The sequence below is a fragment of the Lithobates pipiens genome, unplaced genomic scaffold (assembly GCF_037356315.1).
Source record: "Lithobates pipiens isolate NorthernLeopardFrog02 unplaced genomic scaffold, aLitPip1_a1.2 Scaffold_8, whole genome shotgun sequence".
NCBI classification, from domain to species: Eukaryota; Metazoa; Chordata; class Amphibia; order Anura; family Ranidae; genus Lithobates; species Lithobates pipiens.
Genome location: NW_027507903.1, coordinates 505,928,660 through 505,945,862, shown reverse-complemented (window position 1 = coordinate 505,945,862; position 17,203 = coordinate 505,928,660). Strand labels below are relative to the sequence as shown.

At 41.7% G+C, this 17,203-nt stretch overlaps 1 protein-coding gene across 3 annotated transcripts in view; it reads left to right on the top strand.

Annotated features, from left to right (window-relative positions):
• The window catches only part of AMN1 (antagonist of mitotic exit network 1 homolog), a 158,081-nt gene extending 147,526 nt beyond the window's left edge, over nt 1-10,555 (top strand). For all 3 annotated transcript variants that reach the window (XM_077469299.1, XM_077469297.1, XM_077469300.1), the window contains one exon: nt 10,243-10,555. In XM_077469299.1, the coding sequence (XP_077325425.1) occupies nt 10,243-10,316 (74 nt within the window). In that variant the 3' untranslated portion in view covers nt 10,317-10,555. The remainder of the gene's footprint in view (nt 1-10,242) is intronic.
• Nucleotides 10,556-17,203: the final 6,648 nt, after the last annotated feature.

Below are 17,203 nucleotides of genomic sequence, written 5' to 3'. Positions count from 1 at the left end.
CTGTTGTGGAGAAGTTTAAAGCCGGATTTGGATACAAAAATATTTCCCAAGCTTTAAACATCCCAAGGAGCACTGTGCAAGCGATCATTTTGAAATGGAAGGAGTATCAGACCACTGCAAATCTACCAAGACCTGGCCGTCCCTCTAAACTTTCAGCTCAGACAAGGAGAAGACTGATCAAAGATGCAGCCAAGAGGCCCATGATCACTCTGGATGAACTGCAGAGAACTACAGCTGAGGTGGGAGAGTCTGTCCATAGGACAACAATCAGTCGTACACTGCACAAATCTGGCCTTTATGGAAGAGTGGCAAGAAGAAAGCCATTTCTCAAAGATATCCATAAAAAGTCTCGTCTAAAGTTTGCCACAAGCCACCTGGGAGACACACCAAACATGTGGAAGAAGGTGCTCTGGTCAGATGAAACCAAAATCGAACTTTTTGCCCACAATGCAAAACGATATGTTTGGTGTAAAAGCAACACAGCTCATCACCCTCAACACACCATCCCCACTGTCAAACATGGTGGTGGCAGCATCATGGTTTGGGCCTGTTTTTCTTCAGCAGGGACAGGGGAGATGGTTAAAATTGAGGGGAAGATGGATGCAGCCAAATACAGGACCATTCTGGATGAAAACCTGTTGGAGTCTGCAAAAGGCCTGAAACTGGGATGGAGATTTATCTTCCAACAAGACAATGATCCCAAACATACAGCAAAATCTACAAAGGAATGGTTCACACAAATAAACGTATCCAGGTGTTAGAATGGCCAAGTCAAAGTCCAGACCTGAATCCAATCGAGAATCTGTGGAAAGAGCTGAAAACTGCTGTTCACAAACGCTCTGAATGGGCAAGAATTTCAGTCTCTCGATGTGCAAAACCCCAAACGACTTGCAGCTGTAATCGCAGCAAAAGGTGGCTCTACAAAGTATTAACGCAAGGGGGCCGAATAATTTTGCACGCCCCACTTTTCATTTTTTTATTAGTTAAAAAAGTTTCAAAAATCCAATAGATTTCGTTCCACTTCACAATTGTGTGCCAATTGTTGGTGATTCTTCACAAAAAATAAAAATGTTATATCTTTATGTTTGAAGCCTGAAACGTGGCAAAAGGTTGAAAAGTTCAAGGGGCCGAATACTTTCGCAAGGCACTGTACACTACCCCCACCGTAGCACATGTGATTAATTGATCAATTTTATATTCCCTATTATTAGTTGTGGCAACAAAGGATTTCCTCTTTTTTATGTTACATCTGGAATGTTTGCATGCTGTACATCGTCCGCACGCATAGAAACCAGATAAGAAGGAAAATAACCTACTTTCTGTTTGCACAGGGGGATCAATAACACTGGGGGCTATCTGGTCTCGTAATGAGGGGGCCTTTTTGTATATAAAGGAGAGGCGTTCAGGTAAGAGAGGTCCCAGTATCCGATCCTGTCTCAAGATGAACCAATTTTTTGCCACTCGTTTTTCAAATTTTTTGTAATGAACATTGTAGTCCAAAACCATCCTAAAGTTGACACCATCACCTATAGGTTCTTTCACTCTATCACTGACCAATATAGATCTGTCCATCTGTTTAATTTGAGCAATTTCATAATCAAGTTCGGTTTTATTATAACCTTTCTCCTGAAATCTAGAGGACAGAGTCTGAGACTGGCGCATAAAATCATCCACATTGGAGCAATTTCGTCTCAGTCTAACATACTGTCCTCTGGGGATATTGCACAACCAAGATTTATGGTGGCAACTCCCCAGAGGAATATACGAGTTACGATCGGTTGGTTTAAAATAATTTTTTAGAAGTAACCTATCTCCATCCCTACTGATCTCAAGGTCCAGAAACACCATCTTGTCCTGACTGAAATTCCAGGACAACTGGATATTCTTATTATTAGCGTTCAAGGTCCCAACAAACCTATCCAGACTGACACAATCCCCCTCCCATATCAAATCATCGATAAATCTCTTGTAACAAATTAATTCTTGGGGGCGACTATGGAAAATTACGTCCTCCTCCCAGTGGGCCATAAATAAATTGGCCACACTGGGAGCGAACCTGGCCCCCATAGCCACCCCTCTTGTCTGTAAATAAAACTGTTGATTGAACCAAAAATAATTTCTTGTCAAACAAAAATCTAAACATTTACGAAGGTACTTTTTATGACCCTCAGAAAGGTCAGAGAATTTGGACATGGCCCACTGTACCGAAGCCAGAGCATCATCATGCCCAATAATAGTGTACAGTGAGCCCACGTCAGCAGTGACAAGAAAACATGATGCCGAACATTTTAATGACTCAAGAATTTGGATAATATGTTTAGTATCCTTGAGGAATACCTTGATTTTTGACACTAGGGGCTGTAAAAAGCTATCAATATATTGGCCCACCCTAGGGGTGATGGAATCAATTCCATTAACTATAGGCCTGCCAGGCGGATTGACACAATCCTTGTGTATCTTCGGCAGGCTATATATAATGGGAGTCCTACAGAACAATGGATCTAAATAAAGTCCCTCTTTTTTTATTAAGAATGTTCTTTCCTTTCCCTTCCTCTATCAACCAGTGTAGTTCATCCTTGTACTGCAACATAGGATCCTTACTCAAAATTTGATAGGTATCAGTGTCACTTAAAAGTCTATTAATTTCAGACATATATTTGGTCTTGTCCAAATGCTCTATCATGGATGTTTCCCGACAAGGCCGCAAGGGGAGCTTTCTCAGCATCTCAACCTCACACCTGGTACATGACAGGTAGGTGAAGGTAGATAAGGGATTACCCTTAACCTTGGGAACATCTTCTGCAGGCTGTGGTGTGTTTTTTGTATATCTTTATGATTTTTCCAAATCACCAGAGAGAGGGTCAAATTCTCTCAAATCACGAGAGTGAGGTTCTCTGTTTGTTTTTTATAGCTGGAGAATTCTTCTGATCCACCAGAGAGTGGTCCAAAGCTATCTTCCAGCCTGGAGCACCCCATGGCTGTCAGGTGGTAATTTTCTTAATTTTCTTCACCTTCCTCATCTCTTATATCAGTTTTCTTTTCAGCAGTTGTTTTTTCTGCTCTGCCTTCAGTCTGGTTTAATCACATGAGTATTCAGATTGAAGATATTTTACCTCTGTAAATTTATCTGTTTTAACTTTGGAGTAAGAAAATGTTATTATTTTTGTATGCACTGTTTTTCTTATAGTTCCCTGAAAACTTCCTGCCACCCACTATTTTCTCTCAGTGTACATAAAACTGGGATGGGCACCAGAATAGTCTCAAATCACACCGTTATAATTTTTGTCATATCATTTGACCATACTGTGTAATACTGCCCACTGGCTTTCCACACAAGTGTGGGGGCTTCTTGGTAAGTGCCAAAAGCAAGGGTCAACTTATTTCGCAGTCAGATCCCTGTCAGTCACACTTACATTCCTCAGTCCTATATGTGAAGTCATCTGTACATGACTACCCAAACCTTACATTGGTGAGAATGCTGCTGATGGATTACAGCTCCTTTATCGAACAGACCACCTCCCAGACATTTGCCTAGTGATGTTGTCACATATAATGTCTGTTTGTAGGTAGTCAGATCGATCCACAAGCCACAGCAAACATTACTCACATAAAGTGCACTCGTGAACGCCATGAGTATGTTATCTCTTTCAGTCTTACCATGTATATAAAAGCATAGTAGATTGTAAAAAGTGTTCCAGTAAGAACTTAAGCCGGGTGCACACTACAGTTTCTGGCAGCTCCAGTCGGATGCCGCTGTACTAACCATGCAAGGTTAGTCCAGCGATCTCCCCCATTGAACTTTTGTGTTCTGACAGTGTGATGCTTCCCCACCAGAACACTTCGATCATCGCTTTCTGCCATTGGCTGAGAGCGCTGATCGGGAGTCAGTTGGCTGCTGGTTTTCCAGCATGCCCATCCAACAGAAACCATGACAGACTGACATACACATGGGCAGGATGTTGGCCGGTAGTTTTTGTAACGGCAAATGTCTTCTGACATTCTGCCCAAGTGTATGGCGATTTACTGACTAAGCTTCAGTGAAGAAGTCCTCAAAGAGTAGGCACCATTGTCTGGCCTGATCCCATTCTCTCACTGGGTGGTCGCTCATCTGGGTTCTCAGTTCACATCACATGGGGCACCAAGTAAACTGTCCAGGATGGACGCTTCTGCTTTTAAGGAACAATGACTTCTTGCTATAGTAAATTAAGTTTTATTTAACACGTGTTTGAGAACAATTAAGACAAGGTAATCATTCTGAGGATTTTACCGCTGTATGTTAGCTTTTGAGGTCAGAAAATTAGAATTTACAGAGACATACAGAGACATATAGGTTTCTTCATCAGAAGGCCCCCTTACATCTGGTGTCTCCTATCAGTGTGCTGCCCCCTTACATCATTTGTCCCCACCATTTTTTACATGTATGCATTGTCAATAATCTTGTTCAGCGATGTAGGTCCATGTCAATCACAAAGAACAACAGCGCCAACCACCAAAAAAAACTGACTCCCACAGACATCCAGTGGCTACTGTTGCTTGCCAGTGCAGAATGGAAGCTTTGTTTCCCCTGTCACTGAAGTAAACAAGGGGTTAGGTGGGTCACCCAGTACACCATTGACCAAATATGGACATGTCCATATTTGATCAATAATGTCATAAATGGACATTATTGGTTTACAACCATTTACGTCTGTTCAGGTCCGTGTTAACAGAATAGGATGGAGACTTGTTCCATTTAAATAAATGGGCCTAAATAAAAACAGATATAAACAATTGTGAACAGAAGCTCATCCGTTAGCCCATAGAGCTGCATTTCTGCCCGTTTTTCATCTAAAAATGTATGGGTGAAAAATGGACAGACAGAACGTTCGTTTGAAAGGGGACTTAACCTTTGTGATATTAGCATGTCCAGAAAATTTTTTTTAATTCTCTCTCTTCCACCCTGACCATTTTGTCTGGAAATTGTGTTTATACACTGTGTATGTCTTGCGTACTCCTGATGAGGTAATTATCTAGAATTATCAGAAATGATCTCAGCTTTATCCTGTTGCAATTAACTCAGTTAAAAGGTTATACAGTATAAGATCTATGCTCATTATCATCAAGGAACATACAGATATGCACTTATAGATCGATTTATTTAGAACGCGGTAGGGTCCTTGTTTGCTTTCAAAAAAGCGTAGATTTTGCATCACATGAATTCTACATTCCACAAACATGCTGTACGATTCTGGTCCATAGTAACATGATTACATCACATAATTTCTGCTGAATGTTCAGCAGCAGATCCTTCATACCAGGGTGTCAAACTCTATTTTATCGCGAGCCACAGCAGCATTATGGTTGCCCTCAAAGTGCTAGTTGTATCTGTAAGACTATAAATGTATCTACTCTTTGTCATCTTAAATAATTGCCTGGTATTCAAAGTTTACTGGTTTTATTAATAACTAAAGACTTAAGCTGTGAAGGGCAGGTGCAGATTGGCTTGGAGTCTAGTCACACTGCTGTAGCAGATGATGCAAATCTGAAAAGAAGGGTTGCACACCGCTGGTATCAATCACAAGAAACTATTGGAGACTGCTCAGACAGAACATGTTTCTGCCATGGTGTTCTGTCTGAGCAGTGCCCAATAGAGTTTCTTGTGGATGATGACAGTGATGTGCAACCCTTCTTTCCCACTGGAGTAGAATTGTATTATTCTCATAATAATTATAAGCAGATGTTCAGAACAACCCCCAAAACTTACATCAGACATCAAGATTCTCCACACCATCATAAATGAAGATCACCCCACTTTCCCTTATATCACAGTGCACCCCGTTTAACTTGTGCTGCTGTCAGAAAGAAGCTGGGAAGTAGAAAGTGCAGGGTCTGGAGGAGGACCAGAGGAGGGCAGGAGTCAGCTGCCAGAGTCTGGTGAATGTTGAGACGAGGGTGTGCTACAGGTGCACAGAGAGGTGCAGGATCTTTAGGAGTTCTGTCCTCTCTGCTGATGGGGGGGGGGTGGCGATTAGCCCCTCCATGGCTGCATGGAGAAGCTCAGGATCTGGCGGAGGAGTTCTGTCCTCCTCTCTGCTACCAACTGCTGATAGAATGTGGGGGCAGAGATGAGGGGATGTCGCAGCTGCAGTAAAGGTGTGAGGGCCACATGAAATGGCCTGGCAGGCCAGATTTGGCTCATGGGCCTTGTGTTTGACACATGTGCTATATGCCCTTATAAAGATCCAATGACTGGCCTACCAACTGTGCCTCAGCAAAATCAGGATTTAAAGGGATACTAAAGGTTTTGCTTTTTGTTTTTTTGTTTTTTTTAAAACAAACATGTCATACTTACCTCCACTGTGCAGTTTGTTTTGCACAGAATGGCTCAGATTGTCCTATTCTGGGGTCCCTCGGCAGCTGTCTTGGCTTCTCCCCACAATAGCTAACCCCCTCTGGGAAGCTCTATCCCTAGAAGGTTAGCTTGCGGGCGCACTCCCTGTCATACACGCTGCATCCATAGACTTATACTGTATGACTCGGTCCTGTCCCCCGGCGGGACCACGTCATTGGATGTGATTGACAGCAGTGGCTACACTGCTATAAATCTATCCTACCTATCCAATCAATGGCCAGACTCCGTGGAAAAGAGGATGCAGGGGGATGCGCACAGCACGTGAACGGGCTCAGGCAAGTAAACAGGGGGGCTGGGGGGGGCGTCATTGCCAGGTGTTTTTTCACCTTAATGCATAGGATGCATTAAGGTGAAAAAAACGCAAACTTTTACCACCACTTTAACAGATCAGGCTACATTTTCCCAGCATTCAGCACTCCAGTATTGATGAGCCTTTGCCCAATACAGCCTCAGCTTAATGTTCTTGGCTGATAGAAGTGCAACCTGATGTTGTCTTCTGTTGTCGTCCATTTGCCAAGTTTAATGTATTGTACTTTCTGAGCTTTTCTTAGCTCTACATTGTAAGGAGTGGTTATTTTAGTTCCCATAGCCTTTCTGTCACCTCCTACCAACTGGCCATTCTCCTCTGACCTCTCTCATAAACAATGTCTTACTATCTCTAGAACTGCCTCTCACTGGATCTGCTGGATCAGCAGTTACAGAAATATTCAGACCACCCTTTCTGCCATAAACAATTATGTCATGGTCAAAACCATTGAGATTTTTCCCTATTCTGGTGTTTGGTTTGGTGTTATTTGAAGCTCCTGACCTTCATCTGCATGATTTTAGGCAATGTGTTGCTGCCATGTGATTGGCTGGTTAGATAATTGCATGAATAAGCAAGTGTACAGGGGGTCCTGATAAATTGCCTGGTGAGTGTATGTTATTATAAACTGTCTTTTATAGCTTTATTCTTATAATAAATAAGGTGGATTCTTCACATAAGTGGGCTGGCCAGATCAATTAATCATTTAAAATGAAAAAATACGAGCTTTGACAAAACCCACAAACGTAGGCAGGATGCGATTTTGATCTGATTTCATGTGCGATTTGATGTGACTTTGTTCTGTGCCTGGGAGGTGAATTGAGGACTAAAAAAACACAAATTGCTTTAAAAAAATCTAATCAGGGGTCACACAAAATCGCATGCAGATTTTTTTTTTTATGTGAGTTTACATTAAAGTCTGTGGGTCCAAAATCATTCTGGAATCACACCAAAAGTAGTGCAGGAATTTCTTCAAAAATCATTCCGTGCTGAGTCGCATTGATGTGAACGGGTACCATTGAATATAATGTGATTTCCACTGCCCTGTGATTCTGCACAACTCAAGATGCATCTGAAATTGCACTAGTGCAAACAAGGCCTTAAAGTCACATGTGGACAGGATCCAAGTCATAATTTATGGCAGTGAGATTTTGCTCCTAGAGTATACAAGAAGTTGGTGTAGAGATCAACATTTACATATTTTTTTCTGGTGGGCTGTGTCTTTTTAAAGAGTGAACAGTAGCAGTTTTCAGCACTATGTCTATTATTGAAACTTCTGATAGAGCCTTACATTGGGAGGGGAATGGAGGAGGACACACTGCCCTTGCTGGGTTATAAGCTGGTATCTCCAGGTTATTGGACACAGGCAAGCTTTTGAGGATTTGCCCCCTGGGCATTCCCCCGCCCCACTCTGTGAGTTGTCTGTTTTTTGATAGTATTGTAAGTTGATGGATCTCTTCTCCCTTACAAAGAAATCACTTTTAATCAATCAAAAATCAGAAGTTAAGAAGATTCACAGCACCATCCCTAACACCTCTTCACCCCTGTGTTTATCGCAAATATTTATCTACAGTATCTCACAGAAGAGAGTACACCCCTCACATTTTTGGAAATATATTATAGGATCAATGGCTTGCAGCAGCAGCAGAAGGAACTGTCCCATCTTTCACCTCACATGGGACAGTTCATACTGCTGCTGCAAGCCATTGATCCTACACAGGGTTTGCCTTTACTGACATCCCTTTTCACATATCTTCAGTATTGCACACATTTTTCCTTGGCCTTATCCGTGTTACTATCGCAACAGTCCTGTTTAAACCATATCCTGGGTACAATTCAAATTTGAGTGCATGACCCTCTGGAGTCTGGGGACGGATAAGTGAGTATTCCATATCAGGAGTACCTGCCTTTATGGAGCCTAGAGACGGAAAAGTGAGGATCCCTCACCAAGATTCACTCAACGTACAGTACCTGATTGGGACCAGTTGGGATTCTAAGCTCGTTGGACTCACTGTCGTATGACATGTGTATCCAACCTTTCTGTTAAGAGTATCCATCTTCTTTCCACTATTGATACTACTTCAGACAAGTATCTGCTTATTGTTCCTGTTGGTCCATGCGGTCTCCATCTCATTTGTAGGGAGACCCCCACTGATACATTTTCATTGCATATTATATGCGGACTGCTTACTGGGATAAGTGATCTGTTCATATAGCACTGAATTCATATACCCAGTGAATTGTGGACTTTATATATCTGCACTGTATATATAATTTCATTTATTTTTTTCTCCCTTATCTGTGTCATATTGCTATGGACTGGTTATATGACCAGTCTTGATTAGTATCTTATATATCAAGTCACATTTTCACATATATAATTATATGTTTTCACATCAGCGCCACTCTATTTTCCCTCCATTCAGTTCAGCTTTGTTTGAGTGTTAGCTGCTGTATTTTTTAATTTTCACTTTTGCCCTAGCGCATTTGTTTTTTCCCCCTTTACCACATTGTTGATATATCTCCCTGCGATCATAATTCCGGCTTGTGATTCATTAATCCTGGCATTTCGCATGGTGTACTCTGAATATAAGTAGGGTGACAATATACATCCTTGCCACACTCCTTTCTTAACTTTGAACCAGTCAGTTGTTCCATGTACTGTTCTAACTGTTGCTGCTTGACTTGCATACAGGTTTTTCAGAAGACAGGTGAGGTGGTCTGGTATTCCCATTTCTTTTACTGTAGCCATTGCCACCAGGACAAAAAGTGATGGAAAATTCAATATTTTTGAGTTGTCACCAGAACAAGCAGTAAATATTTCAAAGAAGACACTTGTGTTGCTGAGGAATCCTCACTTTGCAGCGATTTCCTCTTACTTGCAGTTGGGTCAGAAAGTCTCAATCGGACAGAAACAGCGAAAAATAAAATGTCAGGTTTTACTCCATTTAACTTTATGCGTTGGATTTCCCACTAGGAATCTCAAGGGGCCTTGTATAAGAAAAATGTTCTTCTCTTCATTTATATTTTTTGTATCTGTGACCCATTGCAGTGCTTTTCCCTCACTTTCTGTCCCAAAGATACCAAAGGAAGTATATATCTCCAAGGTGAGGAGAAATCCCCTCTGCTTTCATTGGAACAGTATTCTCCTTTAGAAGAATTCCACTCATGTCCTGTTTCAGTGGCAATTGTAAAATGGTGAATTTCCCACTACTTTCTGTCCCTGAGACAATGGTTACCAGAGAAAAAAAAAAGTGGTAAAGAGAACTCCACACTCCATACAAAACAAAAAAAATATATACACTGTAATTTCACATCGGCAGTAATAATGTAACTACAAAAAGAGTTGCACAATTGTAGCAGTTTATTACTTGTTGTTTCCTGCCGTTTGTAACATTATCAGTTCAAGGATTCCTTTAGGTATTGTCTAAGATGAATCCAGGTCTCACTTAGCAAAAGGGATGTTTGGCCTGGTCTCAGAGCAAATAGTCATCTGTAGGTGACCCCTCTGCTATCCGTGCTCAACTGTTTGTTTTTTGTCTTGCAGATCGCTCTAGGGAGGCATTGGAACAACTTGTGGGACCCAATAAAATAAAGCAAGTCACATGGACGGTTTACTAGAAACATCACCCAAAGTGCTGTGAGCGATGACCGGCCTTATTAGGCTTCTCTTTCACAAAGGTTCAGTTGAGAAGAACTGACTTTGTAGAATTAACATGTGTAGTAATTTACATGGAAATACGATGGACTTTTAACACACAAGCACTTTTTCTATTTGTCCTATCTATCTACAATTATTTGCACTTTTGTTCTGAGATTTTAATGTATGTTGGATTTCAATAAACTTATTTAGTAGCTAACACTATGTAGATAATCACTGGGCAAAGTTGTGGCTTCTATCATTATCTAAATCTAGGTTGGCACATGCGTTCCTTCTGAGGTAACAAGAGTACTGCAGCACTTTCTATCTTCTCACATGGTCAGTCATTTTGTGACACAGTCATAAAGGTCTTCTGTTTAAGTCTGTGAAGATCAAAGGTGTATCTATGACTCTGGAGTTTGATTAATCACCAGAATTTGGTTGATCATGAAGTCTAACTGGGCACTAAAGTGAGAGTTTTAATACAGTTTATTGACAGATCAAATCAAAAAAGGGAAAAAACCTATTGCAGTTTCTCTAAAAGCTATTTGGGTTTGATTTGGGCAATTTGAGCCCATCTTCTTGCAGTCCATCAAAACCACCATTTCATGTCTTCAATTGCTATACAATTTCAACCAAAATTTGATTTAAAAGTTTGATTGCTCTATCAAATTGCCACATGTATGGACAACTTAAAAGTATACCCTGTGGCAGATCCTGTCTTCAGCTGATGGATGCAGTGGGTTCTCTGCTCAGGATTTGATTGGGTTAATGAACAACTATTGGTTATCATATAATATTCTGTTCTTTTGTGCATTTGGGGTCAGTTTATTTTATATAGACAAATTGATTATTAATAATTCACACTTTACAGAGGTAAATTGATGAAAAAAATAATAATCCAAGCAGCGCTTCTATCAGTTCTGTGTCATCAACACAATAACTTTTTCTATATTATAACATAACATGTGAATAACCAGAATAATTTGATCGGTAAGATTAATCAATCAGACTCCAGTAATCAGTCCAACAATTCCAGTGCTCTGAATGCAACAAAAGATTAAGGAAGTGAATAAGTCCAAAGCAAAGGGGGCCGTAGTGAGTGACTCCAGTGAGAAATGGTAGAAAACTAGGTGCACTTCACACTAATTCCTCCACACGGTGCTCCACACTCCCACAGGGGGTTAAACTCACCAGAAATTCCTCAAGAAAGAACCTTATCAGCACAATCACTTCAGATTATACGATCCCGTCTTCCAATGGTATAAAAGACAGCAATTCTATGTGTTGGACGTACACATTCACTTCATATTTACACCTCCATACGTCAGCAACAGCAGCAGCACATGGAAAAAGATAAGTTCCACATCGAGTAGATCTTCTCAAATTTTCAATTTATTCACATTTAAAAACAGTATCTCGTTTGGCAGATGCAGTAAACATTCAGCATTCTCCACAATAAAAATCTCCAAGCATAGCTGATACTTGTGGCAGATCACACAAACAGATGGCAGACACTTGACACCACCAGCCCTATTCAGCTGTTTACATTAGCCAGGCAAATACCTGAATCACTGTGTGTACTTGTAACAGGGCTTCTATTCCTTCGTTTGTGTATTGTCCTGGTAACAGCCTGCATAAGCATCACTTCCGGTCGCCGTACAGCCAATCCCTGACCGGTTTCGTCATTCGACTTTGTCAAAGGGGCGTGGCTTAACGGCGCGGCGTTCCGGATTTAAATATCCAATAATCCCGCCCTCTACATGGCTATCAGCGAATCAATCCACCCAGACCCTCTAACCTATCAGAAACAAGGGTGGGCGGAGACTGCATTTGCCATCAGGCTATGGATCTTCTATATAGAGAGGCACAAGAGCAATATAAACTCAGCAAATATATCTATATGCCATATTTCTTTTCATTGATGATGGAAAATCACTGAGAGACAGACTTTTATCAGAACTTAGTATAACGTCCATCATATAATTAAACCTCACTAGAATATTTTAAAATGTTCCAAAACACTAATGCACATTTACCTACGGTGACACACAACAGGAAGAAGGCAAAATGAAAACACAGGGAGCACCATAATGAAATAGTGCTGAAAATAACCAAAAAAACAGCCTATATTTGCGCTGCAGAATGTGATTCTTCTCTCTACTGTGGTCACCCGTAAAAAAAGTTTATATAATAAAAACAAGATTAAAAAAAAATATTACAAATAGAAAATACAATATGGAAAAAAAAAAAAAAAAAATACACAATTTAAAAAATATCAATCATACCTAATCATCGCTAATGAAACAATTCACATCTAAATCAATATTTAACCCACGAGGTGCAAGACTTTCGGTCAAATAAATCCACTGAGTTTCCTTCTTAGACAATTCCCTGACCATATTGGAACCCCTCCAATTGGGTCCAATATGGTCAATCCCCCAGAATTTTAAACCTGATGGATCCTGAGCATGATGTAATTTGAAATGGAGGGAAACATTATGGTCTTTATACCCGATACGTATGTTGTATACATGCTCGGCTATTCTAACTTTTAGTGGCTGTTTAGTACGCCCTATATACATTAACCCACATGGGCAGGTCAATGCATATACTACATGTGTAGTATTACATGTAATGAAATGTTTGATAGAAAATGTCCGATCATTAGTAAGGGATGTAAAAGTCTCAATACCTCTCAAAGGACAGTCCACCTCCCTGCAAGGTTTACACTTTCTACAGGCGTAAAAACCATTCTTGTCCCAAAAGGACGGTAACCGTTCAGGTGGATCTAGAATTTTTTTTTTTTTTTTTTATTTATTTTTTTTTTAACCACAGAGTCTCCATAACTGGGGGCTTTTCGATAAATAAATTTAGGTCTGGGGGGCAACACCCGGCTTAATGTTCTATCCATGCACAGTATATGCCAGTGAGTCTCAAAAATACTTTCAACCTGGCGATACTGTGAATGAAATGACGTGACAAAGCCCCACTCATGGTCATTATTTTTTATACCCTTAGGTGCATTACTTAGACATACTTCCCGCGGGGTTGACCGAACTTGCTCTACTACAGCATCCAGATGGGAGCTTTTATAGCCTTTATCTAAAAATCTATTTTTCAGCACAGTCACTTGCTCATCAAACCCCTCTAGGGTAGAGCAATTTCTCCTCACCCTCATCATCTGCCCCTTAGGAATATTCCTCAGCCAAAGTGGGTGGTGGCCACTATGTATAGGGAGGTAGCTGTTCCTATCAGTGGTTTTAAAAAAGACTTTTGTCTGCAGTTGATCACCCACACGGAAAATAGTGACATCTAAGAAGTTAATAAACTCCTTACTCCACACACTAGATAGCTTGATGTTATTAGTATTCTCATTCAGCTGTTCCAAATAAGAGACCAGAGACGCTTCAGTACCTGTCCATATCAGGATCAGGTCATCTATGTAGCGTTTATAAAAAAGTAGCTCTGTTCTCCTATTACGGAACACTGCTTTATCCTCCCATTCACTCATGAAGAGGTTCGCGAGGCTGGGCGCGAATTTCGCGCCCATAGCCACGCCCCTCTTCTGAGTGTAAAATTTACCTCCAAACCAAAAATAATTATGACCTAAACAAAAATCTAATGCGTTTCGCAAAAAATTTAAGTTTATTTTATAGTTGATAACTCTGTAAGAAAATCAGCAGCTACATTTTTGCAAGGTCAGTGTGCATCTGGGGAGGGAGGAGTGGGTCTAGATTAGCACCATGATCAGGAGGTGAAAAATGAATAAGTGCACTTGAACGGAGGAGAAAGGGGGGGCCTCCAGAACATGTCTCCTCTTAATCTATTGCTATATATATGTCCCAAATTGGGAGCTTAGATAGTTTAGAGCTAGTAATCACTGGAGCAAGTTCAAACTGACCAATCACTTCCAAATGCAAAAATATGCAAAAGTAACCCACTATGTACATAATTAACTCTCCAAGAACACTACTCATGATATCACCATCACACATACACTATATTGTCAAAAGCATTGTGACGCCTGCCTTTATAGGCACGTGAACTTTAATGGCATCCCTGTCTTAGTCTGTAAGTAGGCTGATACTAAGGGGCCAAGCCCAACACCTGAAAAAACAACCCCACACCATAATCACACTTCCACCAAATGATTTGGACCAGTGCACAAAGCAAAGTCCATAAAGACATGGATGAGTGAGTCTGGGGTGGAGGAACTTGACTGGCCTGCACAGAGCCCTGACCTCAGCCCGATACAACACCTTTAGGATGAATTAGAGTGGAGACTGCGAGCCAGGCCTTCTTGCCCAACATCAGTGCCTGACCTTATAAATGTGCTTCTGGAAGAATGGTCAAACGTTCCCATAGACATACTCCTAAACCTTGTGGACAGCCTTCCCAGAAGAGTTGAAGCTGTTATAGCTGCAAAGGGTGGGCCAACTCAATATTGTCCCAATACTTTTGACAATATAGTGTATATACCAATGTATCAATAAATATATCCAAAGTCTAGATGCATATTGTAACTCCTGATCATATGTCCTCTATCTCAGATCTGCAAGGTAAACACAATATATATGTCAATTACTTCAACATTAACAAATAAAATTTAAAAAGTATCCATTACTCTCACAATGGAAAATTAACAGGAAATTTAGTTAAAAGATTTCAACAAATCCTAATGTACAGTTGTAACAAATGTTTACCTATTTTACTCTGGTGCACTGTGGATGCTTGCAAAAAATATACCGTATATACTCGAGTATAAGCCGAGATTTTCAGCCTCTTTTTTGAGGCTGAAAGTGCCCCCCTCGGCTTATACTCGAGTCATCGCTGTCTGCCCGCTCGATCAGCGTGTCGAGCAGACAGACAGCGGCCATTCTATGATTCAAAAGCCGCACCTCCGGCTCCGCCTTCGCCTGTGATAGGCGGAACACTGAATTTCCCAGCAGCCTGTGTTCCGCCTATCACGGGCATCGTCTCATCCTCGTACTACGGACGAGGATGATACGACGTCCGTGATAGGCGGAACACAGGCTGCTGGGAAATTCAGTGTTCCGCCTATCACAGGCGAAGGAGGAGGCGCGGCTTTTGAATTTTACAATGGCCGCCGACGAAGAGGGCACGGGACGGAGGCAAGGCAAGGCACGGGACGGGACGGGACGAAGGCAAGGCACGACACGGGACGGAGGCTCGGGACAAAGGCTCGGGACACAGGTAGGCTGGACACACACACACACACACACACACACACACACACACACACACACACACACACGGATGGAGACACACACACACGGATGGATGGATGGATGGAGACACACACACACACAGGGATGGATGGATACACACACACACAGGGATGGATGGATGGATGGAGACACACACACACAGGGATGGATGGATGGATGGATGGAGACACACACAGGGATGGATGGATGGATGGATGGAGACACACACACACAGGGATGGATGGATGGATGGACACACACACACACAGGGATGGATGGACGGACACACAGGGATGGACGGACACACAGGGATGGACGGACACACACACAGGGATGGACAGGCATGTCTCACCCTCGGCTTATACACGAGTCAATAAGTTTGCCAGTTTTTTTGGGGGTAAATTGGGGGCCTCGGCTTATATTCGGGTCGGCCTATACTCGAGTATATACGGTATATTGCAAAAACAACATAATGATGACAAACAGTGGATCCACCAAATCTCTTTTTCTTTAGCAATGAAACTGTCACTCCTCTTGATTCTTGTCATCTCATCAATAATCATAAAAATCTGAGGTCATAATTCTGATGTCCCTGTAACGTGTTTAACTCGTAAATTATCTCTGCGATCATGCTGTACAGGCTATTCATAAAGCAATTTTGTACAGTTATCCAATTAGGAATAGCCCATCTGATTCATTGACTATAGTTTTTTGGCTCCATGCAAAAAAAATCACTCTGTTCTCTTAGCAGTAAAAAACACTCATATAGAGCATTTGTTCTACTAAGTTAAGATGAGTTTAGGAGAGTTTTACGTTTGTTCTGCCAGTAAGCTCCAATCAGAGACACGAACCAGAAGTTTTTTTTTATTCTGCCTCTGAGGCCGCGTACACACGGGCGGATTGTCTGCCCAACTTATTCCGCTAAACCGTGTTTCAGCGGACAATCCGCTCGTGTGTGGGCTTCAGCGGACTTTTTCAGCGGACAGTCTGACGGACTTAGTCTTTCGGAATTTCCGTAATTTTGTCCGTCCAAACTTGGTTTCAGCGGACAGTCCGCTCGTGTGTAGGCAAGTTGGACGGACTAAGTATGGCGCATGCTCAGAAAGGATTTACACGGCCGAAGGTTGCATTGCAGTGTATTGGACGTCGTTTTTCTAGTCCCGTCGTACGTGCTGTACATGTCATCGCGCAAGCTTTCAGCGGACTGTCTGTTCATCGTGTGTGGTCAAGTCCGTTCATTCAAAAGTTGAACGGACTGTCTGTCGGATTGTCTGACGAACTTAGTTGGGCAGACAATCCGCCCGTGTGTACGCGGCCTAAGGCTTCATGTACACGGGACATTGTTTAACCTCTCCTGAATGATTTAACTTGACAGCTAGAAACTGGCATCTAAAAAGTCAGTTTAGCCACGTTTACATGATGCGTTTAGCCATGTTTGCGTTTAGAAGCTTTTATTAAAATGAAAAACGTCTGTAAACAAAACGCTCCTAAACGTGAGTTACTGTTACAGGAATTTTGCATTTCAAATGCCCCCACCCCTTGAGTGCTCCGCTGCAGTCCCAATAGCTTCTGGTACAGAACTCCTAAGGTGACCCTTGCTGTTGCCTGGTCACCCCCCCACACCATCTTTTGTGTGG